The sequence below is a fragment of the Rattus norvegicus genome, chromosome 16 (genome assembly GCF_021556685.1).
Source record: "Rattus norvegicus strain SHRSP/BbbUtx chromosome 16, alternate assembly SHRSP_T2T, whole genome shotgun sequence".
Lineage (NCBI taxonomy): Eukaryota > Metazoa > Chordata > Mammalia > Rodentia > Muridae > Rattus > Rattus norvegicus.
In genome coordinates this window covers 8615001-8632872 of record NC_141549.1, presented here as the reverse complement: position 1 = coordinate 8632872, position 17872 = coordinate 8615001, and the positions used below count along the sequence as shown (strand labels likewise).

At 47.8% G+C, this 17872-nt stretch overlaps 1 protein-coding gene across 6 annotated transcripts in view; it reads right to left on the bottom strand.

Annotated features, from left to right (window-relative positions):
- Nucleotides 1-17872, bottom strand: part of Arhgap22 (Rho GTPase activating protein 22) — a 157500-nt gene that overhangs the window by 94887 nt on the left and 44741 nt on the right. For all 6 annotated transcript variants that reach the window (NM_001436722.1, XM_087588215.1, NM_001436723.1 and 3 more), the window contains 1 exon segment: nucleotides 6340-6539. In NM_001436722.1, coding sequence (NP_001423651.1) covers nucleotides 6340-6539 — 200 coding nt within the window.

Sequence of the window (17872 nt, the reverse complement as noted above, 5' to 3'; positions counted from 1 at the left end):
CAGAACCAGCACTTTCCACTGTCTCTTTAATGGGATTCTTTCTTTTTCCAAATGCCATGTTTATGGTGTCTTGGTCTAAAGCTTCAGGCATTATCTGCAGGATTCCAAGCACAGCTGAGACTGTTATCCCCTCACCCCCTCTCCCGCTTCCTGCATGCTCCTAGCGCCGTCTGCGTCATCAGCCTATCCCGAGTGCGCGCCCGCGCTGAGAAGCTTTCTGTGTTTCTCTGAGCTCTCGGCCTCTGTGTTTTCCTTCTCTGCCTTTCTAGAGCGCCTGTGCAGTTGGCTGTCATGCTTCTGTTCTTTTCCCCTCTCCACCCCGATGTCTCAAGTTGGAAGCCTTATTTCTGACTTCTCACGAGACTTGGTTCTCTGTGGCTTCCATGTTTGTACTGGTCTCTCTCAGAGGATGGGAAAGGCAGTTCCCTGCTACTGTGATGTGTTAGGGGTGAACTTGGCCTGGCACATGCTGGTCCGTGTTCTACCACTGAGCCGCATGCCCAGCCGCATTTTTACTTTTCTAAGTTTGAAAGGGGGTGGGGTGGGGTCATTAAGTTGCCCATGCTGGCCTTGAACCTATGATAAACAATCTGGCCTTAGCTCTAGAATTTCAGGCCTGGCAAAGAATTTTAAATATGGGGTGTCTTGCCCTGGTATTTTCTGTTTCTACTCCTGACACCTTCTCCACTCTAATCCCCCTGCTCCTCCTGCTCCTCCTCCTGTCCCTCCTTCTCTTCTTCCTCTTCCTCTTCCCTCTCCTTCCTGTTCTTGTCTATGTTACATTTGCCACTCAGCCCTTTACCTCTAAGGTGCTGAATACTCGAAGCATGATGTGTTCCACCGAGGCCATGGCCCTAGCAAGCCCTCAAAGTTCTCCCCTCTCTGACCAGGGAAGAAGCTGCTCCTAACTGAAGGGACTAGAAGCTAAATATGAAGTGAATACTGAGGCGGGGGACCATAGTGCCCTCACTTAGGGCTGGATCCTTGGTCTGAAGTGTTGCTCTGCCTACCACCTTTTCCCAGGGGCTGAATGTGTGTATGTGTGTGTATGCGCGAGTGCGTGCGTGCGTGCGAGTGAGCGTGCGTGCGTGCGTGCGTGCGTGTGTGTGTGTGTGTGTGTGTGTTTGCGCATGCGCCCGCATGAGTGTGTGCATGCGAACGAGCGTGTGTGCGTGTGCACGTGTGTGCATGTGCGGATGTGTGTGTGTGTGTATGTGTGTGTGTGTGTGTGTGCGTGTAAAATCTTACACATAAGTGCCACACAGGAAGTCTAATGGGTATGACTTATACATGTATGTGAACATGCTTACAAATATGTGCACATGTATGTGCATGTGTCCAGGTGTGTAAGTGTATGCTCAGGTCCAAAGGATGTCCCTCAATCATTTTTCACCAAAGTTTTTGAGAAAGAGTCTTTTGCTGAACCTGGGGCTAGCTCTCTGCCTCAGCCGGACTGTCTGCCTAGCGAGCCCCTGGGTCGCAGGTGTACGCTGTGTTTTATGGTGGTGCTGGGCATTGATCTCAGGCCCTCATGCTCCACTCAAAGCACCTGACTGAGCTGCCACCCCAATCCTCTGATAGCATTTGAAGCTGACTCTCAGCCTAGTTCTTGGTCTTTGCTCCTCTTCCTCCATATCCAGAATGGCCAGTTCCAGCCTGTTGGAACTGGTCTGTTCTATAAGCTGGAGGCTCCTATGCAGCCCTCAGCCCTGGCTGGAATGGCGGTCAGTGAGCCAGCTCAGCTGCTTCTGGCCAGCATGCTCCAGCAGCAGAGGCTGCCTCCCTCCTCTTCGCTCTGACCAGACATATTTGTTACGTCTTAGGGAGGTTTAGGGAGTCGAAACAGCCAAATCAGATTTTCTAAATCTGTTGCCCTCACCTAGAAGCTTGGAGTTTACTTTATCTTTCATTAGCTGGGAAGGAATTTTGAAGGGCGCATTCCCGCCACCGAGCCTGGCTTTTCTAAATGCCCAGTCTGCTTTCTTTTTTGGTCAAAGTAACTGGTGTGTATTTTCTCCATCCTTTTGCTTGTTTATTCTTCTCTTTTTAAGCCCAATCTCACTGAACTTCCTGGTACTTACGAGGCAGATGAATCTAGTTTATTCTTGCTTATTATGAGTGCTGAACTGCCAGCATCCACACTGGCTGTGGAGCGGCTGGCTTCAGACCCTTCCTCTCGTGCTCCTGTAGGTTTCCGTATGTTGGAGATTATGCTTATATCTCTACCGTCGTGCATTTCTACTCAGTGCCAAGGATCTCGAAGTTAAAGGCCTTAGATAACTAAAGTGCAGTGGTTTGAATATGTTTGGGCCAGGGAGTAGCACTTTTAGGAGGTGTGGCCTTGTTGGAGGAAGTGTGTCACTTGGGGGTGGGTTTGAGACCCTCCTAGCTGCCTGAGGAGTCTCCTGCTCACCTTAGGAACAAGATGCTCCCCTCCCCTTAATTAATTACCCTTAATTCCTATTCCGATGAGACTTTGGACATGAGTTCAAAGGGCAGGTGAATTTTTGGCATTGTGGTTTTTATTACACAGAATCTGTTTATTGGGTTACTGCCCCCCATAAGAAGTAAATATCTTTTTTTAAGTATTTTTTTTACATAAAAACAAGATATAGAACTCTCAGTTCCTCCTGCACCAGGCCTGCCTGGGCTCTGCCATGCTCCCGCCTTGATGATAATGGACTGAACCTCTGAACCTATAAGCCAGCCCCAATTAAATGTTGATCTTATTTTTTTTTATTTATTTATTATATATGAGTACACTGTAGCTGTCTTCAGACACACCAGAAGAGGGCACCAGATCTCATTACAGATGGTTGTGAGCCACCATGTGGTTGCTGGGATTTGAACTCAGGACCTCTGGAAGAGCAGTCGGTGCTCTTAACCGCTGAGCCATCTCTCCAGCCCAAATGTTGATCTTATAAGAGTTGCCTTGGTCATGGCGTCTGTTCACAGCAGTAAAACCGTAAGACACCAAATAATGGAAATGCATGGAGCTGGTCACCAAACATGTGAAGAAGCTTCAGACCATGAGAAAACATTCAAGGGGAAGGAAATTACACCCTCAAAAGAATAATAATAAAACCCTAGACTCCTTCACTGGACAAACTGGAGGGTCTACCTGCTAGAAGGCCTCTGGAGCAGGCTCTGGGGAAGGCTGGAAGGGTGCAAGCAGATGCCAGGCTCTGCGAAGCACCTCTACCTGGCCTTTTTTGTCTGAGGCAAGCCACTTGCCTCATGTCTATGCTGTCCGTGGCTGGGCTCCCAGGCCTGAGAAGGGCAGAGGAGAAGTGATTAAGGCTTCAAGAGAGAGCAAAGACATGGGCTATGACTGATGCTTATCATGGCTCCTGAGCCCTGGGGAGCATCACAGACAGTTGGATGTGCCCTTTTCTGACAATTATAATAGCTGGTGAAGGCTGTCTGCCGAGGGGTTACTGACTGCCAGGCCGTGCTGTCACTCTGAACAGAGAACAGAGCATATTTTCCAGGAACCAGATACTGAGAATTAGTCTATTACATGCACTTCATGAAATTAAATAGAGATCTGTGGGTTGACCGTGACAGCAGTTTGAGCCCACACTATAGCAGCTACAAGTAACATTGGACATAGTGGGTTGAAATTGGGAACCTGTATAACAGAGTAGAGTTTGCTATGGAATGGTGGTTAGGAGTATGATAATGTCCCCATTCCTCCGGAGTGTCAACAGACCCAGAGAGTCACAAGAGAAGTTTGAGGAGAGGCTGGTGTCTGTCGGGGTGTGGTGGCTCCTTTCACAGACATGCCATTCTCTCTGGAGATAAAGGGCCTGGCCTGGCCTGGGTTGGGTATAAGGTCATCCAGGTCAGTGACGAGGGGATTTAGTTACCACCATTTAATTAGCTGCTCATGTCAGAAGCCACCAAGTTCTGGAAGAGAGGGTAGCCATGTGGAATTCTAAGACTCTAAAGGCTTAAACAGGTTCTAAAGCCATCTGATAGGAGGTAGGGATGCCTGTCTACTATAGGGCTCACTGCAAGGAACACATGGGGAACCTGGAGTAGAGAGATCATCACCCAGGTGAGTGATCTCAGGGCTATCAACACCTAGCAACTTAACATCACTTGCACAGCTTCCAGAAGGAATTTTTGCAGGCTGAACAGAGCAGGAGCCCAGTGCATGGCTGGGACATTCTGGTAATTTTTGTCACAGTGTCAGAATGATCGATCATGGATAGGTCAATCAGGAAACACTATTGATGGGTCAAGGAAGCTAGAAGGAAAATGGTTCTGTGCCATGTCCCTTGGGAAGAGGGATCAGTGTGGCTGGAAGGTGGGAAGGTGAAAGCAGGGTTATGGACAGGCAGGTTCAGGTTTAAGTATTCAGTGAGCTGAGATAGACCCTTGGTTATAGCGCTGTTGTGCAATTTAATCCTAAGCTCACCCCTGTCATGTAGGCAATACTGCCCCATTTTGTAAGGAAAACCTAGGTTGAAAGGGATAAAGTGGCTGCCCCAAGTTGTATAGTTAGCAAGCTGGATGGAATTCAGATCCATGGGGTTGGGGATTTGGCTCAGTGGTAGAGCGCTTGCCTAGGAAGTGCAAGGCCCTGGGTTCGGTCCCCAGCTCCGGAAAAAAAAGAATAGAAAAAAAAAAAAAAAGGAATTCAGATCCATTTCAGATCCATAGACTCCAGAGTCCTCATCAGCTTCACTGACCTCAGGACCTGTCTTCCTTTTTTATAAAGCTGAGGGGATGAATGGGACCAGGATTCCCTGATTTGCACTGGAACTGTCCACATCCTTGTAACTAAAGTTTGGTCCATGCTCATGAGTTTTGTCCTACTCCATTTCCATTTGTGCTGCTGCCTATGTGGCCGCCTTCCTAGAGCAGTTCTATTCATTTGTGCATTTACCTTTCCAGTAAAATTGGCATGACGTAAAGTGTACTGTAGTAGCCATTACTAAAGTTCAGTGGATTGGGATCATTCACATCACGAAGCAACGCTTTTTCATTTTGGGCGCAAATATATTTTGGGAAGGCAAGGTAACGTAACTACCATAGAATAGAAAGCAGAATTATCCTCCATAAATGGAGCTAACCATTGAAATTCTTGAAGTGCAGGCAGCAAGTCATTAACTTGGAGAGGACTCCTTCTGTAACCGCAGGCTGTGCCATGCAGTCTGCCCTCATCCCCATTTCTATTAATTAAGGCAAGTGTTGGGGACATGGAAAAGATACAAACAAACCAAACCGACAGCTCTCACATCCTCAGAAGACTTCGTACAGGTGTGAAGCATCATTTTCTCACTTTGAACTTGACCTACTCCTGCACCCAGGTCCACATCCTCCTCCCATGAAACACCGTCTTTCTGAGGCTGAGGGCACCGCTGAGTTGCTCACAGTCTCCTGTCCTACGGAGGCTCTGTGGCCTGACTGAACGAGGAAGTCTGAGTGTCCTTCCCAACTTAGAGCGCTGATAGAGAGTACAGCTTGGGACACGGTTTCTTCCAGCTCATCTGTAGTCTTCCCCCCAAGAAGTATAGTGGCTATCCCACACTAACTACAGGGTTAGAACCAGCACTCTCCATAAAAATAAAAGTCCTGGTGTAACCTTTGTATACCCTTCCATACATTTGAAATCATCCACAGGTTGCTTATAATCCCTGGTGCAATCTAAATGTAAACAGATATTTTAAAGAATTCTCTAGTGGTTAATGACAAGGGAAGAAAATGCGCACATGTTCAGAATGGATATAATCATAAATACTGCTGATCAATAAAGATTCAATGCACGGGTGCAGAGGCCGTGGTGACAGAGCTCTGGCTTTCCCTTTCACAGGGAGTAGATTGCCCTAATCTCTCGGAAGGTGCTCTACAGAACGCCGCTGTGGTATCTATCTACATCGTGTGTCTGAGATGAGGCCACACGTGACAGATGAAGCCACTAGCTGCTCTGAGTGAGTGAACTTTTCCTGTCTTGGTGGAAGGGCAGACGTTTGGAGCATGCCTCACGATAGATAGGGAAGACGCCCATTTGAGGCAGAGACATCAGACATACAGCTTTACAGTGATTCAGGGCAAGGTTAGATTGGTTGGAGGCCTGGATAATGGGGATGACGTGTGTGCACGTGTGCCTGAGTAGAAGCAGTAAAGACCTGAGTCGAGCATGGGGAGTAAACATTGTCGTCAGCCAGGTAGGGATGTCCTCTACCTACGCTAAAAGATAACATTTCATTTCGGAAGTTGGTTGTGTGCTGTGATATGAGAACACCCGGGGAGTTAAGATCCAGGCTTGAATACCGGTCTTCCTTCCACTCACCCACTGGACACCCACGGGACCCGACCTCCGTGCCTCACCTGGGGCTTGCCCTCATCTTTGTCTTTGTAGTAGAAGAGCTGATCCCCACGCAGCACAAACCACCGCTGCTGCCAGTTCTTCATAATGCTCTTCTGCTTCCTCAGCCAGCCGGCTTTGAGTACAGGGCCCAGCTTGTGGGGGGCCAGGGGCCTCCCTGGGCTCCGGCTCTGTTCCCCCATCACCAGGCTCTTGGAGCGAGCTGGAAGGCAAGAACACACGCAGTGAGTGTGGAGAATGAGACCACTACCCCATCCCGGCACCTCAGCTACCCTGGCACGGAGGCCTGGGGCCCGGGCTGGCAGTGCAAGTTCAATTCCCTTTCCCCTTGTGTTTCCAGGGCATATGCCTGAACAACTCAGAAGCAGCCTGAGTTCATGCACTTGGAGGGAGGTATATAACCTTCCTTCACTAGACTCTGCTCCGTTACTGAGATCCACAATGCTCTACTTCTTTAGGTTTATTCCTTACGGTGAAGTCCCTCTGGTGACTATAATTCCTTTATGCATGGCTTCTCTTCCATACCACTCTCCTACTGGCTCAGTCAGTCTTTCCAATTTTTCATCTCTTTCGCATTCAGGTCTTGGCCTTGGTTGCTAGTGAGTCTGTTCTAGGACTTAGTTCAAAAGAGCCACCCTTTGGCCATTGCTACTTGTCTTGCCAGCCTTGTCTCAGTGGTGTTTTGGCTTATTGAACAGTGGAGATGTCTCCATGCTCACCTCCTATGCTAAGGGAGAATGGTGATCCCAGACAATGAGTTTCTCCAGAGAAACTGAAGGGACATCAGACTAAGAGTGCTTGGGTGCAACACGGCTTAGCTCCTTCCCATGACACAGTCACTTCTGACTTCTAGTAGCACTAGGCACAGAGCTGAGCATGGTATAGTAGTATTTCCAATGGATCCGCATTCTTGCTCCCATCTGGCTACTGGGCCTGGCTCTCCTGTACCACTTGATGCAGAAACAACATACCCTTCCCTTGATCAAAGTTTAAAGACACTAATCTGTCTGGTTATGGATTTGCCTTTCATGAACACAAATGCTTCTGCAAAAACCACCAACGGTGGACGTATCCACCATCATAATATTCTACATAGTAGGGCTTCTGACCAAGGAACTCAACTCATAGCCTGAGAAGTGACAGTGGGCCCACAACCATGGAATCCACTGGTCTTACCATGTCTCCCACCATCTCGAAGCAGCTGGTCTAAAAGAAAAATGGAAAGGCCTTTGGAATACATGGTTACAGCCAGTTATGGTGCCAATTGGGTGGCAGCAGCCTGGGCTGCTAGGCCAGAGAGGTAGAGCGGGGTTCTTTAGGAGGCAGTATATGCTTTGAATCAGCATCCAACATATGGTACAGTTTCTCCCACACTCAGGATCCGCCCACCTGGGTTCAGGAATCAAGTGGTGGAAAAGGAAACAGTTCCACTCTCTCTCACCCTTAACGATCACTAGGAAAAGTTTGTTTCCTGTTCTTGCAATCTTACGCTCTGCTGGCCTAGAAGTTTTGGTTCCAGAGTTGGGGAGCACACAAACATTCCATTGACCTGAAAACTCAGACTTCCCCATAGCTGCTTGGGGCTTCTGATGTCCTTAAGACAACAGGCTAAGAAAAAAATAACAGTGTTAGGAGGTGTGATTGATCCAGATTGCCAAGGGGAGATTGGATGGGAGGTAAGAAAGATTGTGTCTGGAGTGTAGATCCTTTAGTGTTTCTCTTGGTGCTACCATAGCCTGGGCACTCCTCAGATGTCTCTTCAGCCTAATCTAGGCAAGATGGCAAAGGGTACAGACCCATCAGGAATGAAGGTATGGGTCACTCCTCCAGGAAGGGAGCCAAGAAATGTTGAGATTGTTGCCAAAGGTGAAGCAAACAAAGACTGGGTAGTAGAGGATGGTAATTATAAATACCACGTGACCAGTTACAGAAATGAGGATTATAACTGACATGAGTATTTCTGCCATATTTTGTTAAGAATGTGTTTCTGCCGATATTTGTTTCTTTTCCTTGATTTCTTTACCACGCAATGTAACATCAATGAAGAGACTATCTGTGGTTATCGTATTTAAGTTTGAGTAAAAGAATGTCCCTCAAGGAACATTGCCACATACCCTAAATTTATAACGCATTTGTGGTTGTATCAGGGATAGTTATATCATGGCAGGGGTCATTGTAACCTGGTTAAATACATAAATTCATAAATTCACAGTTATATCATGTGTAGGCATTATTAAGACCTGGTTATTGCTTCCATTTGGGAACTAATCATGTCATAGGAGATATGATTGTGTGTCAGGTCGACAAGGGGTGGACTTGTGATGGCTATTCTTGGTTGTCAACTTGACTGCATCTGGAAATAACTAAAACTCAAATGGCCGGGCACGCCTGTGAGGGATTTTCTTCTCTATTAAAATCACCTGAAGTGGATGAGAAGACTCATTTCTCATCCAGATCTTTGAGGCGTGAGAATAAATCTTTTAACCCGGGTCACACCTTCTACCATAAAACTGTATAAAGAATATGCAAGAAGGAAGCTTGCTTTACTCTTGCCCATTTGCTCTCACTCTTGACGGTAAATCCATTCCTTCACTGGCATTAGAGCATACTTCTTCGGAATTCTGGAGTATATTAAAGATGAGCTGAGCTGTCCAACCTCATGGACAGAACAACTACTGGATACTTGGAACTTCCATTGGTAGGCAGCCTTTGTTGGAGTAACTGGACTAAACACAGTCTGTAAGCCACTGTAATAAACCCTTTCTCTCTCTCTCTCTCTCTCTCTCTCTCTCTCTCTCTCTCTATATATATATATATATATATATATATATATATATATATATATATATGTGTGTGTGTGTGTGTGTGTGTGTGTGTGTGTGTGTGTAGATTCATTCTGTAAGTTGTCTCTCTACAAAACTCTGACTACTACAGTGGGGGAAGGCATGGCAGCAAGAGCTTGAGATAGTCACACTGTACTCTCAGTCAGAAAGCAGAGGATGGCTAACCCAATCTGGGGACTCCTTCTTACACATCTATATGCTCCTAGATCTTGTCAAGTGGGCAATTGCTTATTAATCAAAAGTCTATACCTTGTCAACCTGACACCAAAAGATATTCTACTGAAGCTCTAATCTTCCACCCCTCATCCTCATAGGCTCATGGCTATCTCATAATGAAAAGCACATTCAGTCCAACTCATTTCCAACAGTTCTAACACATCAAAAGTGCAAGCACGGGGTATCTTCTGAGACTAGGAAAATCTCTTAACTCTGAACCCCTACAGCATCAAAAACAAGGTACACACTTCCAACGCACAAAGGCACTGAGTAAACATTCTCAAAATGGTGAAATGAAGATATAGCAGGTAAAGGCTGGACCATAGCAAGACCCAAATGCAGTAGCAAAACCATCCAATCCTGTAGCTCCCTGTCCAGTGCTGGGACTCATAATGAACCATTCAGACATCTAAGAGCATGGGAAGCCTTGTGCCTCAAGCTCTCCTGTATCTCTCTTGGTCAGCTTCAGTCTGTGCCTGCACTTTTCCTTAACAGATTTCTTGTGGTCCGAATATTTCGAAAATCTTCGGACCTCCATTTCAACATAGATTTCACCTTCACAACACCACACAGTGGACTCTTGGGGACTTACTGCAGAAACTAAAACCCCTCCCACACATTGTATGGCTTCAGCAGCCATCTGGAACCATGGTACAAACTTCCATGACCCCCTCCAGTGGCACTTTCAGTTCAAGCTCTCTCCTCTGATTTAGATTTGCACAGGAGGACAGAGCATCTGATATATTGTTCTAGTATAGAGATATAGATGGTTTTAATGGTGATAAGCTCTTCAACAACCATAGCTGCCTTTCAGCTCCTGGCACACCTGCAATTGTACACTTTCTCCTTTCCCTCACAGCACATTCTCTCCCCTCCCAGCCACCTCTCCCACATACTCATTTCTCTCTCTTCCTGCAAACCTGGAGAAGATCAGTGAACAGTAACCATGCTACATCCTGAATGCTATCCTGTCTTGAAACTTTCTCCATTAAATAAATTATTTTTCCATTCAGCATCACAGAAGTTCTCAGGCTATTGGCAGAATGTAGCCAGATTATTTTCCAGAACATATCCTGGATGGCTTCCAGCCCAGTTCCCAAGGTCCTTATTCTTCCTAAAAAGCACATTGTTTTTAGTGTTTCTTTTAGCATCTGGCTTTCCCCTGACTCACCAGAATCACCTGTGAAGCTCTCCTCACAGCACACTAGGGCTTTTCTACTCCTAGGGTCTAAAAAACCACATGATGAACATTATCATAGCAACAGCCCCACTCCTGGTACTATGTTTCTGCATTGCAGCCCCACTTCTGGTTCCAAATTTCTGCATGAATTATTTTGCTTATTGACAAGGTACCTGGCAAAAGCAACTTTAGGAAGGAAGGAAAGTTACTCTGGTACAAAGTTTGACGGTACAGTCAAGGTAAGTCAAGGCAGCAGGAGTCTGAGGCAGCTGGTCAGATTGCACCTGTACTCAGGAAACAGAAAAAGGTGGAAGCTGGTGTCTAGCTTATTTTTTCCTTTATGTTCAAGCTAAGACTTTAGTCAGGAGAATGGTGCTATTGACATTTAGAATGGCTTTTCCCACCTCAAAGAACTAAGTCTAGAGATGTCATCACAGACGTGCCCAGATATTTGTTGAGTCTAGAACTTGTCAAGTTGATAATAGATATTAGCAATCATGCCATGAGGTCTAGTTGAAGAAATATAGACTCTGGGCAAAGACTTGGGTTTACCACATGGCCAGCACTGTGAACTCTCCCACACTCTACAGGTCAGTAACTCCAGTCTGCATAGGGTGACCTGCTGCATAGTAAGTGGGAGGAAGAAAGATCACCAAGCCCTGTTGAGTGCTTGGCACATCGACTGGCCTAGTAACTGGTAACCATAGTGATGATGATATGGAGAAAGGAAATAGTAGGGTGAGTACCTCCATGGGTAATTTGTTTCCTGAATCTGAGCAACCAGCAGTGGGGCCATAGAGCAGAAGAAATCTATCGACGGCTATTGTCCCTATAAGCACCTTCATATGCTGCTTCCTCAAAATGGTGAGTGGCCATATTTTACCACACAGGCAGACTGGCACACCGCTTTCTCCACGACCACCAGTGCTGCAGATCATACTTTGAGGCTTCACACTCCGGAACTTAGTAGGTGGAAAGTGATAGCATTAGTTCTTATCTTCTGGGTGTTTAGTCAGTTGGGACTCACTTCTTTAGGGGATGCCTGCTCATTCCATTTTCCCTTCTAACTCATCACTCTTGATGGCGAGGACAGCTGTAGTCCTGAAGCCTTAGCTCTCGTGGCCCTGGAAAGGTTCCCTTTAGTTTCCTGACATCTGATACATCTTGCCTGGGGTCTCAGGTTTACTAGTTTGGGCCTGGGCTGGGCCCCTGGTGAGGCAGAAAAGGATTATGCCTGGTAGAATTGAATAACTGTCAGGGGAGATGCTTCTGCTCTCGTGGTTGCCCTCTCCCCTGACCTTACGTCAGCTCTAGCTCGCCACATAACAGCGCTGGACTAGACAGACACTGGCTGATGTGGGCTCTGAGGAGATGATGATGATGTTCATGACAGGAGGACAGCAAACATGACCTCAGTATTCTGGTAAGATCTGAGAATGGACCCAGGAGTAGAGGGGACAGGGGTACCCCTCTGGTTACTGAGTTTTGTGAGTTTTGTGAGTTTTGTTTTCAGGATCTCAATTTGATGAATATCTCTGAAGTTTATTTTAACAAGTTTTTTTTTTAAATTGAGTCATCAAATACATACCTGGATTTTGTGTTTTGATTGCCTGATATTTCTAACTAAAGGCTTAGCAGGCAGTGTGGTTCTGTGAGTGAGGATTCTCTGGTGTGGGTGGGTTGGCTTGGTCTCCACTGACTATTTTGAACTCTTTGTCTTTCCAGGTAATCTGCAAGAGGCACTTAAAACCTTTCATGCTTCTACAGAAGACGGCATAGACACCTCTGTGGCCTGCAGTGGCGACTGAAACCATGGAATGTCTTAGGGCTGTATTCATGGCTCTATTACAAACCTGATGCTTTCCCGTTTCACCAGACACACACCTTCTCTTCCTACTCTAGCATCCTGGGCAGGGCAGCTCACAGCCGGAGCTCAACAGTCTTGGGAACTAATGAGCATAGATGGAGTCTCCTGAATACACTGGATGAGGTCTACGGATGCCAGATGGCTTCTCTGGGGAAGATGGACTCCCTGGGCACAGGCCCACGGGTGCTAAGCAACATGGGCAATAAGTGGTTATGTGGATGACCATGCATGCTATTGGCGTGTGTTGCCCTTGACGTGTCAGCGCAAAGAAGGGAGAGATTTTTACCCTGATTGTCAAGCTGTGGACACCAGTCCTCAGGTAATGGACAGCAAGCCCTCCAGGAGCCACACTCCAGGGAGAGGGGAACCGACTCCAACGCCCTACAGTTTGCCAGAGGCTCTTCTTGTATGGCCATGTTGACTGCCAAACCGGCACAAGTTTTTTCCCCAGATGATCAATCATGTAGATATTACTTATCAGACCCATGGAGCTTCTCGTGAGGACAATGGCCATGGGTATGATTTATTAATAATCACTGTTCTTGACTTCAGCACTTCTTTTCACTCAGGCCTAAGAATCTTGTCCTCCCTCCAAATGCAGTTATGGTCTTGTGATGCACAGAGAAAGCCCCATGCCTGCCTCGGCCATGAGTCACAGTACGTCCAGCATGATCACATATCTACCAACACAACCATCTGCCCAGCTAGCAACGGCTGAGCTGTCCTAGAACACATGCGTTCGCCATGGTGCTCAGTCACCCATCTCCACATCTGCTCAACCTGAAGCTTCTGGGGTAAAGGGCTCAGACATTGGATTTCCTGGCTGCTGAGATTTCTGTAACATGGTTACTACCCCAGGCACATGACACTGTAGGAGTCTGATCCTCCACTCCAAGTATGGCTCCTTCACGAGGTTCTTCAGATTCCTCCCCAGGAGCTCACCCTTTTCCCACTTCACCTTTAACACCATGAATAACAGTCTTCTGTGTGATGTTGCTGTCTGTCTGTCCAGCTAGCTACTGTCCCCTGGGGGCATACGTATGTTGTATTGACCTCTGCAGCTGGAGGACAGAGGAAGCATTCAGTCCACGGACTGATGGGGCGTGAACAGAGGCTTCTCACAGTCGATAAGTCTAAAAAGTGAATAGACAGTATGTGGAAGAGAACAGGCCAAAGACCAACAGGGACAAGGAATAGGGGCATGTGACTCTGTCACCTGGGCAAAGCAAACTGCAGCACCAGGCATCTTTGCGCAGGCCAAGTTTTTAAAGTTTGGAAGGATCATCTAACTTATTAGATAGCCGAGAAGAGAATGATTTGCGAACACTGTACACCTTTTATAAGTCTGCAATTTTGCCTCTCCCAACAAAAGAATCCCCAATCCAGGGCTGGTGACGTGAGAAAGTGCCCGTCCACAGCCGAGAATGCAAAAAGTCTAATGACAGTTAGTAGGACGTGGCCCTGTACAGCATGGTGGGTTCCTCTGTGTCAAATCCAGACTGGAAAGAATTTGAAATGAGTGGACTTGCGCCACTAAATATTCATCTGATGGTTCCACTCTCACAAAGCGGGAGACTCTGTCCTTTCCTGTCCTGACACCCTTTTCTCTCATGGCCGCTCCATCTCAGTCAGTGGGAACCGCATCCTTGGGCCCGCCATCCTTCCACAGTCACTGCTGCCCTCTCCCTTTGCCCCTTCCATCCCCCACACCCACCATGCTCCCAGCCCTGCAGTCATCTCTCGCAGTGAGCAGTCTGGAGTTTTCAAAGACAGGAGTTAGAACCAGATGTTCAGTGGAAACCCTATGGGATTCCCCACCATCACTGGGACTCACAAGGGTCCTAGGGACCCAACCTTATGACTTCACAGCCCTCCTCTGGCCCCAGAGTGTCCTCTGCAGATGTGGCCGTGTTCAGTCTCTCCCCTGATACCACTGGGGCTTCCTCAATGTCTCAGCTCCCTCACTCCTCATTTCCTCCATGAACACCTTTCCTCTGAGGTCAACAGTAATAGGCAAACTCCTTACCTTCCTCGTCTCCCCCATCAATAGTCACACCTAGGACTGATTTGAGGAACCCCTGGGTATTTCAAACCCCTCAGAGACTTAAGCCCCTCATATAAAAAATTCAGCATCTGCCTATAAGTTGTGCAATCCTCCCAGACACGTTCATTCTTCCTAGAAAGTAGCAGTACCTGGTACCCATGCAGATGCTCTGTCAGTGGCCATTATACTACATCAATTAAGAAACATGATAAGACGAAGTCTGTACATGTTCAGCACAGATACAATTATTTTTCTCAGTCTACAGTTAGTCACATCTGCAGATACAAATATGGACGGCCACGTATGCTTTAATACTGTTATGAAATCAAGGAAAGCAAGTTGCAGAACATTCTAGGAAACATAAACTCCACAAAAGGGGAAGAAATCACCAGCCCCAAACAGAGACATCACAGTGTGTTTGGGGGTCTAGGGTTTATATGGAACAAGGACTGCTGAGGAAGATATCCCACCTAACAGGTCGAGTGTGAAGGGAAGAACGGCACTGTGGTACTATACAGGCTCAAACCATTTATGTAAATCGCAGTGAAGCATTTGAAGTGGGAGCTGCTTAGAAGGGCACTGCGTCCTTTGGGATGTCTAAACCCTAACGAACAGATCACTGTTTTGGTAGATGTTTGAGTTTTTCCTGTGACCAGCGCCGCTCTTGGCTGTGACCACAAATAAGATCTGCAAAGACCCAGCCACTGTCTGTGGGAGGCAGTAGGCAGGGGACAGGCTAGCATCAAACACATCAGGACATGGCTAGCACACGCAGGCTGGAGGAAGTCTAGGCCTAACCTGCCTACGGACCTTACAAGGACCCCAGTTAGGGGGCTGCCTGTTGTATCCGTAGGTGAGTCCTTGTTGGGCCTGGGTTTCCTTCAGCCTGTAGAGGGGCTCAGTGTGGGTCAGCGATTACTCACCTGGGTTGACTGCTGTTGCTAAGGAATTCTGATGATGCACGAAGGCGCCTTTTAAATTGTGGGTTGCAGCAGCCCTGCCTGAACTCTCTTGGATTCCTTTTCGGAGCTTCATGGTCCCCTCTCCCAGTGGGTTTCACTTTAGACACAGTCCATTCCCAGGGGGATCCTCAGGATGGCCAGCTTGACTTCGAACTGCCCCTTCTGCTGCTAGAGTCTGGCTGACTCCGAACTGGGAGAACTAGACCTGGGAACTTATGTCATCCTCAACAGCTAACCCTTGGTCAAAGCTGAGTTCCCTGAGGCTTAGGCAGAGACCTCCTTTTATGGCTTGGGAGCCATTCCTTCTTGAGAATCTTTCCTCTTCCCTGACTCCCTCACTTCTCCACCAGCCTCTTTAACGAGAACTGCCTGCGATTCCTCTTTTTCATGGTCTCCTTTAGAGGTCTTCCCCGGACACATTCTATATCGTTCAGGACCTTTTGAAAGGCTCAAGGCGGCCAAGCTACAGTAACCATTGGCCCATCTGCCCCTCTAGACCACGCGTGCTGGGGTTGGGTGCCCTGCAGCAAGCCTGAGGGTGGGCGTGTCTGCAGCTGTGTTAGCCCCAGAGCACTGAGCACGCAGCAGCCGGAGAGCAGAAACACAAGTGATTTATGAAAGTCGATGAGATTTTTTAAAGCAGGCTGGGGAAACAGCAGGACGAATTTCAGAGCCGAATTGATTTAAAGGGTAAGTATTGAGGTCTACAGATTGATTGAGAGGAGAGGGGTGAGGTAATGGAAGGGCACTGGGGAGGGGCCAATGGGATGTTTTTATAAAGTTAATGCGATTTGTAGCCAAGGTTGAGGGGCTCTGCCAGGGTCCTGTGCAGTCCCAGGAGTGAGCTAAAACACCGGGTGATTTATTGCATGGTGGCTCTAAGTCTCTCTCTCTCTCTCTCTCTCTCTCTCTCTCTCTCTCTCCCTCTCTCTGTATCTCTCTCTCTCTCTCTCTCTCTCTCTCTCTCTCTGTATCTCTCTCTGTCTCTGTCTCTCTCTCTCTGTGTATCTCTCTGTCTGTCTGTCTCTGTGTGTCTCTGTCTCTCTGTCTCTTTGTGTCTCCCTCTCTGGACTTTTAGTGTTCTTCCCGGGCTCTGTTTGCACAACCGCTCTTCCCTGAGTTCTTCACCTTCCTAATGTCTGGAGAGCCAGCAGGGCCCTCACAATGGAACTCACTTCTCTGCCTGAAGAACTTCAAGGTAACTATGTAAACCTACTCTCCGACGCCCCCGCCCCCATGGAAATCTTAACTTTTAAAACAGTAATTCGCCGGCCTGGAAATTCTGGCATTGGCCTCGGCTGGCTTGCTTTTCAGCGAGGCTGTGTGGTGCAGAGTCTAGGGGATACCTGGATGGCTCTGTCTTTACTTCTTTCCATGCAGGTGCGCCCCGAGATTCAGCTGCACACAGCGGTCACTTTCATTTATCCAGTTGTTCAATTTGGGGACTATCTATGTGTTCAGCACGAGGAGATCAGGGGAGGATGACTGCCAGGCAGAGCTAAGCAGGGAACAAACAACACTGCTATCCAGGCACACACAGAGGAGAGGGCAGAATGACGAAGGCCATCCGAGGTCAGACTAGGGGCCAAGGCATCTGGAGGAGGCGGGAGGGTCATCGCTGAGGCCGAGGCAGAATGAACAGATAAAACGAAGGAGCTGTACACAGGGAGGGCCATTGAGTAAATGGAACTGCCCAGCAGGAGGACATGAAGAGATGGGGGTAAGAAGAGGGTCCCTAACCCAGTGCATCTGGTTGGCTGCTAGGCTCATAACCGTGACCTTGGAGAAACCATTCCCGAGCCCCCATCAGGGTTCTCAGTTGGATTTCTCCTACCCACAGCCTCTATCCACACTATGCAAAAGCACAGTGAGGTTGGTGATGATCGTGTGCAATTGGAGACTCGACCGACAGGAACCCAGAAAGGTGGAGCTGAAGTTTTCTACCATCTCCCAGCTGAGTGGCTCAACAGAGCAGCCCCAGACGTCCACTCATAAAAGGGAACAAAATGCTAATCCCGATCACTTCCCAGACTGGCGAAGACGGAGGGAACGAACTGCCCACCTGTGCTTAGAGAGCAACGGTGTGCTTAGCGCTGATCTCAGCTCTGCAGGCTGAGCCTCCAGAAGCTTCCTTCCCCTCTTCTGAACCTTGTCTGGGCGCTGCTAGCCCAGGGGCCATCAGGGCTGACTGTTTCCATCCCCACTCACCCATTCACCAAAAGCTTACAGTTGTTTGAATCGATGCGATCCAATATCAATTATAAATTTTGTTTTCTGCCTGCCTACAAGCCATTAGCTCGGATCAATACAGTCTCTACCCTTGCTTCAGCCATCACCGAGGTTGTTGATGATTTCAGCAGCTGCAGGGCACAGCCCCAAGCTGCCTGGGTCAGGAAGTCAGGGCAGCATTCCAGATCAGGCCT